The sequence below is a fragment of the Meles meles genome, chromosome 6, assembly GCF_922984935.1.
Source record: "Meles meles chromosome 6, mMelMel3.1 paternal haplotype, whole genome shotgun sequence".
Taxonomy (NCBI): Eukaryota; Metazoa; Chordata; class Mammalia; order Carnivora; family Mustelidae; genus Meles; species Meles meles.
Window position 1 is genome coordinate 5,191,561 of NC_060071.1, and position 17,516 is coordinate 5,209,076.

A 17,516-nucleotide genomic window follows, 5' to 3' on the forward strand; every position below is an offset into this window, starting at 1 on the left:
ATTTTATTCTCTTTTACATGAATTATCTGAACCCTTCACAAAGAGTACATTTAAATGGGTAATTCTAAAACACGGCATTAAAAGATTAATGGGTTCATTGAGAAAGCTGTAAAATACAGACAAGCAAAAGCTATTCCCGTATTTATGTATATATACGTGTGTGTATATTCACATGCGTGGATTTTTTTTTTTTCAACAAAAATAGTGCAACAGTGGGGAATTTTTCAATTTCAAGTGCCTGAACTTTACCACTCAGACTAGCTTAGGCAAGACAGGAATATTTATTGACTCATAAAACAAACTTAAGGAAAAGTCAGAGTTATTTCTGGCCTCAGTGACCAAAGGCTTAAAGTCTCTGGGGACTGCTTTCCTGCCTCAGGCTTTCTGTGAGCCCCTCACTCTCTCAGGCTGCAGTTCGTGGGTCAGGAAACCGGCTGCCCGTCCCCACAGCCTGGCCTCTTCCCATCGTCCCCTGCTGGCTGGAAAAGGTCTTATTTTCTTTGGTTCCAGATTCAGAGGTGCTAGGGTAGGTCCTTGACAGGCTCAGCTTGAGTTCCCTGAACACCCTGTGACAGGTGGTCATGGCAAGGTGGCGCAGAGCTGCGACCCGCTCAGTCTGTGTCCGGTACCCACTTCCAAACCACACCCTGTGACAGAGGGAGGGTCGTGGAAGAAGACGCCTGCTCTCATTGGAACCGTGGGTGGTGCTCGCTTGGGCAGCACATATACTAAAATTGGAACCGTGGGTGGTGCTATTTTCTCCAGAAAGATCAGGTGCCCTTTTTTTGGAGAAGGTTAGTGTGCGGGTAGACAAATGACCAATATTCACCACATACAAATGGGTATTTCGCCTGTTTTGCCACATGGTTTCTTAGTTGTTGTTTTTACATTTTTCATTTTTCCACGTTCTATGTTATTTCAGCGGTGATAGCATTTCATGGCTGAATGGTATTCTACCCAGAAACCCAAACATGATGGCTAGAAGTGACCAAGACAAGAGGCACCCACTAAGGTTGGCAGAGCAGGGAGACAGAGGATGCTCGGGTCCCTGGTGGTGTCCCAGAGCTGCCGTCCCAGCCCTATTTTCACACTTCCTGAGACACAAGAAAAACAGCTCCTCCTCTGGCAACGCCACAGGGGGTCAGGTTTCTCTTACATGTAGCCCAGTGCGGTTCCTTATGGAGGTCTTTCCAGACGCTTCCGCGATTAAAAGCAGACCAGGAAATTGATCCCCAATGGGGAAGAGAAGCGGGAAAGTGATGCTAAGAACCTCCAGAGAGGTTGAAAGGGAAACTGACATAAAAGAAATTGCTGCCTGCTTCTTTTTTGAACTGTTAAAGGAAACTGGCACGGAGAGCATCCCCAAGTGAACATGTGGTAGTTCTAGATGAATTGAGCAGGAAGAGTGTCAGAGGTAACACCCCAAGACTTATGTTGTGGAACATGGAGGGTTCCAGAAGTCTCCAAGTGCTTCCAGTAAAAGTAAGCAGAGTAGCTGAAGTTGAGAGCCAGGAGATCTCCCAAAGGGTCACCATATGGCTGAGGACCTGTGGCCAAGGCGTCTGGGTAGCAGCCCAAGCAGGTACCAGAGGGAACAGGCCACCGGGTGTGAACAGGTCGGTGGAGATGAAATGGGTCCAGAGGCAGACATAGAAGATCTGGTGAGGTGAGGCGAGCACGAGCGGGTAACAGAAGCCAGGGGAGAAGGTCAGCTGAGAACTTGGGCCCCTTTCCCCAGTGCCTTCCCCTTATACCCCGATAATATCTTGGGAAAGGGTGTAAGTGGAGGAGAGACCCTTGGGGGAGAGAGACAGCTCTCAAAGGGAGTTTAAATTCTAAATTGACTAAGGTTGGGGCACCTGGGTGGCTCAGTGGGTTAAGCCTCTGCCTTTGGCTCAGGTCATGATCTCAGGGTCCTGGGATCGAGCCCCGCACAGGGATCTCGGCTCAGCAGGGAGCCTGCTCCCCACCTCACCCCCCACCCCCGATCTCTCTCTGCCTACTTGTGATCTCTGTGAAATAAACAAATAAAATCTTTAAAAAAAATTGACTAAAGTTTACCCAAATTTGACTATTTTAAACCCAAAATGTTTTTTAAAAGATTTTATTTGTTTATTTGACAGAGAGACACACACAGTGAGAGAGGGAACACAAGCAAGGGGAGTGGGAGAGGGAGAAGCAGGCTTCCCACTGAGCAGGGAGCCCCACGCGGGACTCAATCCCAGGACCCTGGGATCATAACCAGAGCGGAAGGCAGATGCTAAACCAACTGAGCCACTCAGGCACCCAGAAGTTAAAAAAAAAATTAAAAATTAAAAAAATGCCAGTTACAGCACCTACTAAAAATCTTTCTTTTCATCCTCTGCGCCTGCATTGCCTTCTCTCTGGCACACCTGTAAGACCCAACTCCTAATAGGTCATGGTTCTTACCTAAGTGGCCACCCGCAGTACCTGGCCTCTTGTCCTCTACTGGCTGTTTTGATTACCAGACCAAGCTTCTCCTCGCCTTCTTCTTCCCACACATCTGTTAGTGGTGAGTAAGCCCCGAGAGAGCAAGGCTGGGGCAGAAGGAACGGAGACCACAGAGAGAGGCAACCGACAGCCGCAGCCAGGTTCAGTGACTCTCATTCCTTTCCCCTCCACACTCCTTGCTGATTGATGGAAGAGCCATGGAATCCTCCTGATGGCAGAATGCCAGAAAGAGCCCTGAGGGGCCCAAGATGCCGTTGATTCTCCAGATCCTGGACTATGTTCCAGTTGTGTGAGGCCTGGTACTCCCTAGTTTTGCAGGGTGTTCCTCGCTGCTTTTGGGCTCCCATGAGATTTGCTTTCCCTATTTCTGTCTAACTAAAGTACATCCGCTAAGCAAAACCAGACATTTGTTTGTAGCGGACAGAATTCTCCCAAATACTATTGTGGTTATCTTGCAGATGACTGTAGCTATACAGCAAAAACAAATGAGATGCCCTAGGTATTTGTGGGGGGGAAGGGGCAATATTATTTGGTATTTTAGTATCTTCTATGGTTTCTCTCCCGTTGACTTGTGAGCTTCATGAAAGCAATGGTCATACATAATTCCTGGGGGTAACCGCAGTGCCCAGAACGATCTGGAATGTAGAACGTTCCCAGCAACTCTTTGTTGGAAGGTGTTGGAAGATGCACCATATACGTTTGTTGAAGGAATGGTTGAATTAGCACTGAAGGAGTCTTTACATTAGTCATGAGCTGGTAATTTAAAAAAAATAAAGTGTTCTTTTTAAAAAAAAAATTGCTTTGAATCAACAAACAGGATAGATAGGTGCGTTGTCTTCATTGTGAAGAAAGGCTTCTATTATTTTTTTAGGTAGGGCCCCCCCAAAGTGAACACTAGTTCTCCCGTAAGACCCAGTGGCCTCCACAGTTCGGAACCCAGTGCACATTTCCTAGACGATCTGACACCGTCGCCAGCCTCCTGTGGCTATTAACAGGTGTGTTAACCAGTGGAACTGTGAGGCTAACGGAAGGGAGCAGAACGTCTGTTTTCTGCTAACGGCTTCTGCGTGGGGTTTCTTAATGCATAGTCTGAGTTGCCCTGGAACCGGCTGGCGGCAGACACCATGCAGGCTCTGGCGCTCGGTGACCGGGGACCTGGAAGAGGAGGATCCACAAGCCCGCGGCGGTGAGCTGCCCCGCGCTTGGCAGAGGGCGAGGTGCCAGAGCGCGGGAGACGCCGCCGTTGGTACATGGCTGTTCCGCGGCAGTCGGGCGAGACCAGGAGGCTCCGGTTTGCAGATCCCTCTCTCACCTCTAGAGGAGCAGTTCCCGCGGTAGGGAGAATCCGGCTTAGTACTTGCCACCGCTCGGACCCGGGTATCCCGGGACTCCGGGTCCTTTGAGGTCTAGTTCGAGACTACATTTCCCAGCAGGCCGCGCGGTGATTGAAAGCTCTGTTAGCCTATGGACGGACGAAGCTTCTGGTCGCGGAAAATGAGGAGCCAATGGTAAGGGAACAGGGGCGGTGTTTTCCGGCTGCGGGCTGTCGAGCCTTGAGTACCACCTGTGTCCCCGCAGCCCTGTCACGAATCCCGGTCGGGTTCAGGGAGGGACCGCCTCGGCGTCGTGGGCCGGGTGTGGCTCGGCGGTGGAGGACTCTCAATTCCTGCTCCATCCCCGACCGGGCCCGGGGGCGGTGAGTGATGCGGGGAAGGAGACCGCGGCGGTAGCCTGGGAGCTGTTGAGGGGCGTGGAGGGGACTCGCCCTCCGCCGCGATGTGGTCCCTGCCAGGTCCCCGCGCTCGCCTTTCCGAGCCCGCGGCGTTTGCTGAAGAGCGGGGAGAGGTGGCTGCGGCTTTGTGTGCCGTCGTCGGGAGAGCCCATCCTCTCGACCCATGTTCTTTCTCCTCCGAGGTGGTCTCCGGCTCCAGCTCAGTGCTGTGACCCTGCGACCGCGGCGCCCTGATTAGGGCCTCGAGCACTGCCCGGGGAGGGCGGGAGGGCCGTCATGTCCCTATTAATAACCCAGCGAACGAACTGGTGCTGCTCACAATGGCCCTTAGTCACAGCTCCTCAGCGCCCTGGGGCCTGCGGGGTCATCTGTCGGGGTGGGGGTGGGGGCAGGAGTCGGGGCGAGAAATAAGGTTTCTGGGACGGTGGCTGCGAACTGTCTCCCCCTCAGTCCCGCTGGCTCCCGCAAGTGGGCCCAGCAGTTGTGTTTCCGAATGGATGTAGAAGTACAATTTATGCTCAAAACTTACTTCCTAATGACACTGTTTTAATCCAGAGAGATGAAATGTATCCCTGCGGTGTTTAGGTCCTTAAAAATCCAGTACTTTATAATGACCAATAGCCGTGTGTGGAAATGTGGAAATATTTCCGTGAAAAGTGTGTCTTCTCGTCGTACCCAGGTGCTTTGATGAGAAAAAAACCCGGGAAGAGTTAAGCGTCCTCACTCCTCTCTGGTCCATCCTCCACTGAAGTGCAGAATTGTTTGTAGCAGGTTCGTCTGGCTGACTTGGGTTTGTTTCTACTGGAAACTCTACGCCACTCCCCCCCCCAAAACCCACAAAAGACCCCAAAACAAAACTAAAAAAAAAAAAACAAAAACCCATTGTATTTCTTTGTGACTCCTAATGCCTTACAACATTTTGCTGAATAAATTACTGATCCATCCAGTAATCTGACCAACACCCTCCAAATAATTTTCTCTTGATACTGCTGTCAGTTTTATCAATGTGTTGATGACTGTTTTCAGGCCCCATGAGTGTGTGTGTGTGTGTGTGTGTGTGTGTGTGTGTGTGTATGCTTGTCTTCGTTACATTTTACTTTATTTTACAGCTTACCCATGTCTTTTTAAATCTCATTTCTGATTCCATTAAACCTTGAAATAGAATGGTACCCCAGGTCGTTGGCTTTGGGGTTCTGCGTAGTCCTTTCCTTGAAGTTGACACCAAACCTACAAGCCAGGAAAAGTCAGCTGCTCCATAACTAATACAAGTAGAACGAAGTCCACAGTCTCCTAGCTTGCTGAGGAAAATGTAGCTGGAGAGCTTTTCACAAATCAAGTCATCCCCACACATTCTCTTCTTTATCTTGTCCATCATGGACAAGTTAATCCTCAAAAAGTTCGTGTTTCCAAAGACTGTGGATTCTGCAGACGTGTGTGGGAGCTCCAGGCCTCACTTCGTGGTGTACGTGTTGGCCAAGGGAAGGATGATGTAGAAACAGAACAAGAAAAGCAACCCTTCCACGATTGACAGAATTTACCTCATTGCTCTTCTAGGTGGGGGGCCAGGGCCGGAGGGGCAGGGGGAGTGGTTTCTTTGAGTACACTGGTGGCCACTGGGGCTGTCTTTTGGTTTCAAGACAATGATTAGAATGTCCAGAGAGCTTTTAATGCATACTGAGGTCTCTTGCTTTAGGAACTGATGACTCTCAATGATGTGGCTGGGGACTTCAGGGAAGAATGGGTTACCTGGACACCGCTTAGAGAATCCTCTTCAGGGGTACCACCCAGCACAGTTAGAAGAATGGGCTCTCAAAGGGTAAGGCTGCTACTCTCTTTTAGATTTCAGACTTCGATATTGTGAGACAGTCCAGGTCCAAGCGGTCTCTAGGGATGCTGGTCTCTTAGAGCGCCAGCTCTCTGAGAGTCTTTGTTGCCTCCCTTGTAGAAAAAGAATAACTTCCACTTTTTTTTTAAATGACTTCCATTTTTATGGCACTTTATGGCTTGCAGATATCGTTGATATTTATTGTCTTGTTAATATCTCACCACAACTCTTTGATGTGGTTATTATTATCCCCCTCTTTCAGGTCAGGACCCTGAGACTCAAAGTTAAGTGGCAGAGGTGAGAGTCCAACCCAGGTCTTTGTGGCAAAGGGGGAGCTGTGTTTTTTCCTGTCCCTTCAAAAGCAGACAAACAAAACAAACCTCCGGTGCTCTTTCTGAAATACAACGGCTAGCCCTTCTCCTTACTTTACTTCATGAGTAGTATATGCCCCTTGAAGAAAAAGAGAGACAAAATGGAAACCAAAGTCCCACTCCATCCCACGACTGAGGAGTTACTATGCTTCCAGCATGGTTCTAAGGATGTATGTAATTAACAAAAGCAAAAGAAAAAAATTGGGATTTTACTTGTATGTTCAGTTGTGTATCTTACTTTTTTACATAGTGTATTGTGAATATATATTGACAACATAGTTTTCTATGCATTGCTGAAAATAACTACTTAGTAATTTATTGAATGGAATATAATAACTTCTTCCGTTAGATTGAACCGTATACTTGACCATTTTAAACCACTTTTCAGCTTGTACAATGGCAGTTTTGTGTGGCTTAGTCAAATATGATTATTCCTTTGTCATGGGACATTTAGGTCATTTCCAGATCTTCACCAGTATTGTGATGACCATCTCTTAGCTGTCTTTCTTTTTTAGGTCTTATTTATCAAAATATACTTAGTTAGTAATTAACTAATATATCTTTTGCACAACTTTTTTTTTTTTAAGTTTTGTTATTGTTATCTTTGTTGTTGTTGTTGTTATCTCTACCCCCAAGATGGTGCTCAAACCGACAACTGACATTAAGAATCACATGGTCTGGGGTGCCTGGGTGGCTCAGTAGGTTAAAGCCTCTGCCTTTAGCTCAGGTCATGATCCCAGGGTCCTGGCATCAAGCCCCGCATCAGGCTCTTTGCTCAGGAGGGAGCCTCCTTCCTCCTCTCTCTCTGCCTGCCTCTCTGCCTACTTGTGATCTCTGTCAAATTAAATAAATAAAATCTTTAAAAAAAAAAAACCAATGAATACTGTTACGCTGAAAAAATAAATAAATAAAAATTTAGGAAAAAAAAAATCACATGCTCTTTCAACTGAGCCAGCCAGGCTCCCACAACTTTTTATTTTAACTTTTTTAATTTCCTTAGAATTCCCAGAGTTAGAATTGCTAGATCAAAGAATAGATACATTTCTAAGGTATTTGATATTTTTGCCAAATGCCTTCCAAAAAGATTGAATTATTTATCCCTGCAAGCATTATATGAAAGTGTCCATTTCTTTATGTTTTACCTATCCTGGTAGGTATTATAATTTAAGAGTCTGGGTTAAATAATTGTGACAGCGAACATTTATTGAGGACTTACACTTAATCTCCTATGAGATAGGTCTTATCATTATCCCTAGTCTACAGAGGAAGACCCTGAGACACAGAGAGTTTAAGTTACTTTCCTGAGGTCACACAGCTCGTAAGAGGGAGGGTTAAGATTGAAACTTTGGTGGTTTGCACTCTTTATCTCCATATCATATGGTCTGTTTTTATTGTTTTTATTTGACTTTCTTTGATCAATTGTAAGGTTAAAGATTTTTCCCATATTTATAGTTGGTTAATGGTAAGGTTAAAGATTTTTCACACCTTTATAAAGATTTTCACACATTTGTACATTTATATGTATGTGTGTGAGTCTGTTTGTGCGTGTGTCTGTGTGTGAATTGCCTATTTGTATCCTTTGCCCATTTTTTTTTCGTACAAGTGTTTGTCTTTTTCTCATGCATGACTATCTACTGCTGTCCTTCTGGGAAAAGTTTAAAGCCCAACATTATAGCTAACTTCCCTGATTCTTTCTAAGGGTGAGGTCATGGCAGGATTGTTGCTGATAAAATTATCTCTCTACACGGCTTTAGCCTTGTGCCTTCAGGGATGAATTATTGTGCTCACTCTGGACTTTCTGTCACCCAAGTCTCCTTGTTTTGTTGTTGTTGTTATTGTTTTAATGGGAGGAAACGGGCTATTTTTTCAGCCTCTTGGGGAAATCACCCTGTTTTATCACTCCATCATGGCAATCCTTTCAATGAGACCAAACACACATTAGCTTAGCATCTCCCTGGGCTTTCTCCTCTACTTAGGGAAGGAGAAGGGCTTGCCTTTTTGGTCAAGCATTGTGTGGTTGGCTCAGATTAATATCCTACATTCACCTTCCTTCATAGACTTGCCGGGACAGGTGTAATCTCCCAGCTGGAGGAGAAGGAAGAGCCGTGGGTGCTACCACTCCAAAACTTCGAGGCAAGGAAGATCGTAAGGGAAAGTCAGACGGGTGAGATGTGGATATTACCCTGTGGGAGGAAATCTAGCATTTCAGCCTTGGTTTCTTGTTTTTGTTTTTGTTGTTGTTGTTGTTTTAAGATTTTGTTTTTATTTATTTGAAAGAGAGAGAGAGCATGGGAGATGGGGAGGGGCAAGGGTAGAGGGGGAAGCAGACTCCCTGCTGAGCAGAGAGCCTAATGCAGGGCTCCATCCCAGGGCCCTGGGATCATGACCTGAGCCAAAGGCAGACGCTTAAAGACTGAGCCACCTGGGCGCCCTCAGCCCCTGTTTAGATGAAGAATTTGGAATGCTGCCATAGACTTTTTTTTCTCACTATTAGAAGTTTAAATTTGACTTCTTGGGCAATCAGTAATTGACCAAATAAGTCTTCATTTTATTTTTTTAAAGTAAACTTTATACCAACATGGGGCTCGAACTCATAACCCCAAGATCAAGAGTCATGTGCTCTTCTGACTGAGCCTGCCAGGTGCCCTTAAAGTCTTCATTTATTTATTTTTTGTTTTTAAAGATTTGTTTTAGAGAGAGAAAGTGTGTGCGGGTGGGAGGAGGGGCAGGAGGAGAGGGAGAGAGAGAATCCTCAAGTAGACTCCCTGGTAAGTGTAGATCCCCAAATGTAGCTCGATCCCAGGACCCTGAGCTCATGATCTGAACCAGAATCAAGAGCTGGATGCTTAACTGACTGAGCCACCCAGGCGCCCCTCAACATTCATCTTTTTTTTTTTTTTTTTAAGATTTTATTTATTTATTTGACAGAGAGAAAGAGCAAAAGCGCATGAGCCAGTGGGGAGGCAGAGGGAGAGGGAGAAGCAGACTCCTTGCTGAGCAGGGAGCCCGATGCAGGGCTCAATCCAGGAACCCTGTAATCATGACCTGAGCTAAAGGCAGATGCTTAACCCGCTGCGCCACCCAGGGTGTCCCCCAAGATCCATCTTAAAAAGGGTTTAGGAATTTATGTTTTCTGTAAGTTTAATGAACTTCAATAAACTTTTCACAAGTGAGAGGTGCCTGGCTGACTCAGTCAGTGGAGCATGCAACTCTTGATCTCTGGGTTGTGTGTTTGAGCCCCACATTGGGTGTAGCGAGTACTTAAAAATAAAATCTTTATAAAAAATTAAAAAAAAAAAAAACTTTTCCCCAAGTGAAAACTTTACGCAAAGTCAAATTAAGTGTAGTCTGTTGCTAAAGCGCTAATCTCAATCTTTCTTACTGCATTCTGATGCTTTGTCCCGTTAACTGGTTAACTTTGTTCCCCGTTACTTTCGTTCATTTTTCAGACTTTGAGAATCAGGTGACAAAACTCAATCAGGACATTTCAGAAATAGCAGAACGATGTGGAACATCCTCAGAAAGGGCCAATAAAGATATTTCTCATCCTCCTAGATGGGGAGGAAACTGGGAGAGGGACCTTGAATTTGAAGGTCAACATGGAACCCTACCAGGAGAGGGCCAACCGGAGCCCCTTCCACAGGAGAAGGATTTAAACAAGCTGCTGGACGGATATGTGGGAAAGAAAGCTGTGTGCGCACAATGTGGAAAAAGCTTCAACCAGAGCTCCTATCTCATAAGACACCTGAGAACCCATACTGGTGAGAGGCCTTATAAATGCATCGAGTGTGGGAAGGGCTTCAAACAGAGTTCAGACCTTGTCACCCATCGCAGAACACACACAGGAGAGAAACCCTACCAGTGCAGCGGGTGTGAGAAAAAATTCAGCGACAGCTCTACGCTCATCAAACACCAGAGAACCCACACAGGTGAGAGACCCTATGAATGCCCAGAGTGTGGAAAGACCTTTGGGCGGAAGCCACACCTCATAATGCACCAAAGAACCCACACAGGAGAGAAGCCCTACACGTGTCTCGAATGCCATAAGAGCTTTAGTCGAAGCTCAAACTTCATCACCCATCAGAGGACCCACACGGGAGTGAAGCCTTACAGGTGTGGTGATTGTGGGGAAAGTTTTAGTCAGAGCTCAGACTTGGTTAAGCACCAACGAACCCACACAGGAGAACGGCCGTTTAAGTGCCCAGAGTGTGGGAAGGGCTTTAGAGATAGTTCTCACTTTGTAGCGCACATGAGCACTCACTCAGGAGAAAGGCCTTTCAGCTGTCCTGACTGCCACAAAAGTTTCAGTCAGAGCTCACACCTGGTCACGCACCAGAGGACACACACAGGGGAGAGGCCGTTCAAGTGTGACAGCTGTGGGAAGGGATTCGCCGACAGCTCCGCCCTCATAAAGCACCAACGGATCCACACGGGGGAAAGGCCCTACAAATGTGGTGAGTGCGGGAAGAGCTTCAACCAGAGCTCCCACTTCATTACCCATCAACGAATCCACTTAGGAGACAGACCCTATCGCTGTCCTGAGTGTGGCAAAACCTTCAATCAGCGTTCCCATTTTCTCACACACCAGAGAACACATACAGGAGAAAAACCTTTCCACTGTAATAGATGTGACAAGAGCTTCCGTCAGAAAGCACATCTCTTGTGCCATCAAAATACCCATTTGATCTAGGAAAATGGTTTGTAGTGGTTCTGCTGCCCCTTTCCCCATTTCCCCATTTCTGCTGCCTCCGGTGCTCCATGTAGAGAAAGCCTGAACACGGACATCAGTGGCTCAAGCTGGGCCTTTTCCTATTTTAATGGTGAGGATAAACCCATGGGCCGCAAATAATGTTTCGAATACAAAAGGCATTCCTTCAGTGTTTTTAACTGACCTTACAGAAACGTGAGTTTGCTGGTTGATGCTTGATTACGAAAAGAAGAGTGAGATACGTGGGGACACACTATCACTATTAGTGATTAATATTTGAGCTCTTATAAGCCCTTAATACTAAATAACACCAGGCCCTTAAAAAGTCCTCAATACCTTTATTAGCCTTATGATTCACTACGGAATTCATTAGCACAGCCCTACAAGGCCAGAACTCGCAAGCAATTAGATTGCAGCCAGAGGATTTGGGCCATGAACACAAAGATTTAATAAAGCAGAAAACACTCTCCCTATCCAGTGCTATGCAGACATTAGTCACCAGATGTCTCATCGCCGTGACAAGGCAGAATTGTAGAGGATGTTTGTGGTCTTGTGACTTCAAGGCTGAAAGAATTCCAGAAGCTCTTTGCACAGCAGGGTACCAGGTGCTCCCACCAGAGGTTGCTGCAGTCGGAGGCTTAGAACGACCAACAAGCCAGAGGAGGCTGGAAGAGGACTGTAACACTATGGAAGCAAAACCGCTGAGACGCTAAGTATTAGAGGATCCTTCCTGGCATTTAGCTGAAGGAAACAGCTCCTGTTTTCTAATCACCTCGTTCACGGGCCCTGTAGTTTTAAGTTAACGCAAGCCTGATTTTTTTTAGAGTCAATCGTTTTATGCACTAGCACATTCCTGTATTTAGCAGAAATAAATTGAGGGAAGGCAGTGTGTTGGAAAGAACACTGACTGCATTGAGAAGGTGAGGTGTTTGAGAGCTGGCCCTGACGTTTAATTTGGCCGGACTTTACCTCCTCTCAGCCTCTACCTTACCTACCTCACAAGGTTGTTGTGAGGATCAAATGCGCGCGCACACACACACAAGCACTTTGTTGTTAAATTATAAAGTCATGATGTCTGTAAAGTGCCGTTTTCTGGTATTGTTGGAAATGTCTTTCCTCCAAGGAACTCTGGCTAATATTTCTCCACGTGCCCCCTTTTCTCTCATAATAACAGATTTCTTTCTTTACCTGTTGAAAACCTAAGGCCCGAAATCGCCAAACGACAACGCGTTGTGGGTCACACAGGGGACAGAAGAGCCACCATTTGGCAGCAGGTCCCCTCTACAACAGCACAGAACGGAGCAGTTCTGTGTCTCAGAAGTGAGACACTCTGTGTAGGACTGGATGCCCCAGATTATATGCATCAGCCCATTTTGAATTTGGAAATGATGGAGGGATGTGGCCCAAGTTCCAGGGAGCTTTACTGGATCCTGTGCTGGGGAGTGAGAAGGGGAAGGGCAGACGCGGGTGCTTAAGGAGGGAGCTGGGCATGTCACCCTCGGACAGAAAAGTGATCTGGAAGGTGTTCTTCCACGCCTTCCTGTGGCAGTACAGACAATTATTACGTGAGCCTTTTAACAAGAGTTCATTCTCTTTCACCGTATGGAATCCTGTCAGAGCTGTAACCCAGCGGGGCAGAACTCAGCTGATAACCTCAGCTCTTTCTTTGAAAGAGTAATCAGATTTTAAAAATCTGCTTAACCCAGTGTAGTGGTTCTCAAAAAGTGAGCCCAGACCCGTAGCATTCGTAGCATTCGTGTCACCTGCGAACTTGCTAGAAATGCACATTCTAAGTTCCCACCCCAGAGCTGCTGAATCAGAAACTAGGGGTGGGGCTCAGCAGCAGTGTTTTAATAAGCCCTCCAGGCGACGTGACGTATGCTCTAATTTTGAGAACCACTGCTGTAAAAGGTGTCTCTTCTATTAAACACAGCCTCAATACTATTATTACTCGTGAAAAAAATGAGCAGTGATTCACAGCATCATCAAATATTTCAGTCAACGTTCCCATGTCCCTGGTTATCTTAGGTTTTTTTGCTTTTGTCATTTTTAGTTTGTTTGAATCAAAATCCAAATAAGGTCTCCATTGGTATGTTCCTTACATGTCTTGATCTGCTCCCCTCTGCCTCTGTCTCTGTTCTTATAACTTACTTGTTGAGGAAACCTGGTTGTCCTGTAGTGTTCCCCCAGCTCTGTGTTCGTCCACTTCCATCCTCTGGGGTCTTTTAACATGATCCTCTATCCTCAGCTTTCCCCTCTTTTTAAAAAAAATATTTTATTTCTTTAATGTAATCTCCACACCCAACATGGGGCTCAAACTCACAACCCCAAGATCAAGAGCCAAGAGGCACGTTCCCCACCTCGACTAAGCCTGCTGGCCCCCCTCCTCTGCTTTCCTAATATTGGTATTTGGATGTATAAACATGATCAGATTCAGATTCTGAGGGGCAAGAATACTCCATGGTGATCTCGTGTCCTTCTACCAGGAAGTACATGGCGTGATTTTATCTAATGATGTTGGTAGCCCTCATGCCATTTGGGTTTGCCAAATGGTGATGTTTTATTTCCATAATTTATTCCTTCTTCATTTATTAGCTGAAATACTTCTATAAGGAGAACTCCGTCTCCCCAATTCTTTGGTTTCCCCGAAGTACAGTTTATATAGGAACAGCACACTAGGTGGGTGGTGGTGGTGGTTGTTTTAAAGATTTATTTATTTATTTATCTGAGAGAGACAGAGAGTGAGCAGAGGGAGACAAGCAGACTCCCCACTGAGTGGGGAGCTCAACACGGGGCTCAAACCCAGGATCATGACCTGAGCCCAAATCAAGAGTCAGACACTTAAGGGCGCCTGGGTGGCTCAGTTGGTTAAGCATCTGCCTTGGGCTCAGTTCATGAGCCTGGGGTCCTGGATTCTAGTCCTGGGATCAAGCCTCATGTTGGGGCTCCCTGCTCAGTGGGGAGTCTGCTGCTTCCTCACCCTCTGCCCCTCCCCCTGCTCATGCTCTCTCCCTCTATCCCCCTCTCTCAAACAAATAAAATCTTAAAAAAAAAAAAAAAAGACGCTTAACCAGCAGAGCCAGCCAAGTACCCCCACCCTGGCTGTTTTACTGGAATTCCCTCAGTTTTGAAGTATTACTGCCTGGATTCCAGCCCCATGCCTTAGATTTCGGAGCCCCGTCCCCTGAGAGACTGTTTCTGGACATTTATCACTGCGTAAATCTCACAACTTTTCTAATGTACTCCCTTGTTTTTCTCCTGCCTCACTCCCCTCCAGTTTGTCCGGTTCTGCCATCAAACAGTGTGTGAAAGAGTTCAGTAAGTACTTGAGTGATTCCTTAGTCAGGGATGGACTCCAGCTTGCCAATTCATACTTGCCAGGACTGTCCTGCCTGAAGCAGGAGAAGCCACGTCCCTATTAGCAGGGAATGATTCCGCCTCCTTTTCAGGATAATATGAGATATACCATCTTCATCTCTTTTATCTGCCTAGGTATTATTCTAAATCAAATATGATCCGTATGTTGTTTTTTAAAGATTTTATTTGTTTATTTGACAGAGATCACAAGTAGGCATAGAGGAAGGGGGGGCGGGGGGTGGAGGGGAAGGAGGCTCCCTGCTGAGCAGAGAGCCTGATGCGGGGCTGGGTAGGACCCTGGGACCATGACCTGAGCTGAAGGCAGAGGCTTAACCCCCTGAGTCACCCAGGTACCCTTACGATCCGTATGTTAAACAACAGCAATCATTTGTATAATTTGTAAACATCAGAAAAGAAGGTAAGGGAAAAGCCTGACCGGCAGAAGTAAGGGATAATTTATGTGAAATCCAGGGGTACCATCTCCCCAGGGGTAGAGTGTTTTCTCCAGGGGTGGGATGTAGAAGGAGGAAGTACAGAGCTGAGTATGGTGTCCCGCAGAAGTGGCATTCTGAGAATTTTGCCCTGGGCTAACAGGGGATGTCTTGAAAGGATATTCCACAAGAAGGAGGCAACTAGGATGTTTGGGTGGCGCAGTCCATTAAACCTCCAACTCTTTTTTTTTTTTAAGATTTTATTTATTTATATGACGGATCACAAGTAGGCAGAGGGGCAGGCGGGGGGGGGGGGGGGGGGGAGGGCGGGGGAGGGGCCGGGGAAGCAGGCCCCCCACTGAGCAGAGATTTCCCAATGCGGGGCTCCATCCCAGGACCCTGAGATCGTGACCTGAGCCGAAGGCAGAGGCTCAACCCACGGAGCCACCCAGGTGCCCCAGGCCTCCAACTCTTGATTTTGCTCAGGTCTTGATCTCAGGGTTGTGGAACTGAGCCCCATGTGGGGGGGTCCACACTCAGAGGGGAGTCTGCTTGCTCTCGATCTAAGATAATGGATACAGCTTTAAAAAAAGAAAAACGAAGAAGAAGAAGGAGCCAATTAAGGACTTGGAGGGACATAAAAGCAGCATTATTAAAGAGAAGCGGCATAACCCTGAGAGCAGCGAGGAGTGCGGTGTGTGCTCGTTGTCTGCAAGGGACTCGACATCTAGGAGACAGGATGCGGAAGCAGCACAGAACCAGCAGTCAGGAGACCCAGTGTCTGGTTTTGATGCAATTATATACTAGCCGACTGTCCTTGGACGGATCAGTCGATCCCCCTAGGCTTCAGTCTATCCGTTAAATCAGAAAAAGATCCTGCCGGCTGTAGCACTTCCCGCCGCTGGGGCTTTCACCGTCACCAGTACTGTCTGCCGGGCACAGGCTCATCCGCACAGTTGCCTCGTGCTCCGGAGGATAAAGCAAGCAGCCCCTGGACTGGGTCCTTCTCCATCTCCCACTCAGCCCTCTCCAGATCTCGGAAGAGAGGCAGAACCTCATCTCGGGGGGCATCTGGCTGGCTTGGTCAGTAGAGCACATGACTCTTGATCTCAGGGTTGTGAGTTCTAGCCCCACGTTGGGCGGAGAGCAAACAATCCCCCCACACCTCATTGCTGCCAGTAATTAGCACATTACGTGCAAACTAAAGATCTCTCCAGACTCCAGCCTCTCCTACCCTTAGCTCCTAACAGTGTTTAACAGACACAGGTCACTGACTTGCCATATACTGAGTCCTTTTCTATTACCTTGTTTTTGAGGTTGTGTATCTACAAATGTGTCTGGCCTGTAAGATGGGAGCTCTGGAGGGTCAATGTGTGACTTGTTTTGTGGCTCGCTCTCTCTCTCTCTCTCTCTCACACACACACACACACACACACACACACCCAACCACAAGCAGGAATATTTATTTATTTATTTATTTTAAAATCTTTTATTTATTTGACAGACAGAGATCACAAGTAGGCAGGGAGACAGGCAGAGAGAGAGAGGAGGAAGCAGGAGTCCTGCTGAGCAGGGAGCCTGATGTGGGACTCGATCCCAGGACCCTGGGATCATGATCTGAGTCAAAGGCAGAGGCTTAACCCACGGAGCCACCCAGGCGCCCCAAGCAGGAATATTTAAATGCTAGTGGTGAGTGTTGAGGTAGCTGCCTTTCCCTGTTTTCCCTTTGTTTCTAGCCTATGCCTGGGCCATTGGCGTCTTGCAATACTCCACATTTCCTCTCTCTGTCGCTTCAAAATCCTCATCGTCACCAAGCCCTAACGATTTTACATCGCTGAATGCTCTCAAACCTGTGTCAGACTTCCATCCCCACTGCCACTCCCTGGCTCCAAACAACCACCACCATATTTTCTGAGTTCCTGCCCTCATCTCCTAACTGATCTCCCTGATTTTGTTTTGGCTCTAATTCCTTCTCATAGAAACCAAAGTAATCATTTAAAATCTTAAATCGAGTCACATCACATCACCTGTCTGCAGCTTCCCATTGCTTTTAGGATAAAAACCGAAATCTTCAACCAGACCTACAAGGCTGCCCTGGTCTAAGATCCCCCCGCCCCGCCCCCACAGCCTCCTCTGAAATCACCTTCCTTCTCAAGTTCCCTCCATTCCTTGATCAACACCAAGCTTGTACACACCTTAGAGCTTTGGTCCTAAGAGACCCCTCACCCCAGAATGTTCCTTGCCCACATCTTTGCTTAGGTTCCTCTTTGCCAGCCCGCTTTCAGCCTGAAATTCACCTCCTTGCAGAGACTTTATCTGACTGTCCCCACCCAAGTCAGTCCTTGTCTCCCTGTACCCACTATCCCATTACCCTCTGTTATTGTCATCAAAATCCATACACCTAGGCGCCTGGGTGGCTCAGTGGGTTAAGCCGCTGCCTTCGGCTCAGGTCATGGTCTCAGGGTCCTGGGATGGAGCCCCGCGTCAGGCTCTCTGCTCCGCGGGGAGTCTGCTTCCTCCTCTCTCTCTCTCTGCCTGCCTCTCTGCCTACTTGTGATCTCTCTCTCTGTCAAATAAATAAAATAATAAAATCTTTAAAAAAAAAAAATCCATACACCTG

At 47.0% G+C, this 17,516-nt stretch overlaps 1 protein-coding gene across 4 annotated transcripts; it reads left to right on the top strand.

Annotated features, from left to right (window-relative positions):
- The first annotated feature begins 4,046 nt into the window (after positions 1-4,046).
- Positions 4,047-12,154, top strand: ZNF774 (zinc finger protein 774). Of its 4 annotated transcripts, XM_046007346.1 has the most exons (5): positions 4,047-4,168; positions 4,884-4,975; positions 5,898-6,020; positions 8,458-8,564; positions 9,850-12,154. In XM_046007346.1, the coding sequence occupies exons 3-5, from the start codon at positions 5,914-5,916 to the stop codon at positions 11,088-11,090; spliced, it is 1,455 nt and encodes a 484-aa protein (XP_045863302.1). In that variant the 5' UTR covers positions 4,047-4,168; positions 4,884-4,975; positions 5,898-5,913; the 3' UTR covers positions 11,091-12,154. The 4 variants fall into 4 exon arrangements, with proteins under 4 accessions (XP_045863302.1, XP_045863304.1, XP_045863305.1 ...); XM_046007348.1 differs by having other exon boundaries at positions 4,884-6,020; XM_046007349.1 differs by lacking the exon at positions 4,884-4,975 and having other exon boundaries at positions 4,076-4,168.
- Positions 12,155-17,516: the final 5,362 nt, after the last annotated feature.

Bases quoted from the DNA above. Each gene is read 5' to 3' on its own strand.
- ZNF774 (XM_046007348.1), top strand. From the start codon at position 5,914: ATGATGTGGCTGGGGACTTCAGGGAAGAATGGGTTACCTGGACACCGC. The intron at 6,021-8,457 runs GTAAGGCTGCTA...CTTCCTTCATAG, and splicing joins GAAGAATGGGCTCTCAAAGG to ACTTGCCGGGACAGGTGTAA. The intron at 8,565-9,849 runs GTGAGATGTGGA...TTCATTTTTCAG, and splicing joins CGTAAGGGAAAGTCAGACGG to ACTTTGAGAATCAGGTGACA.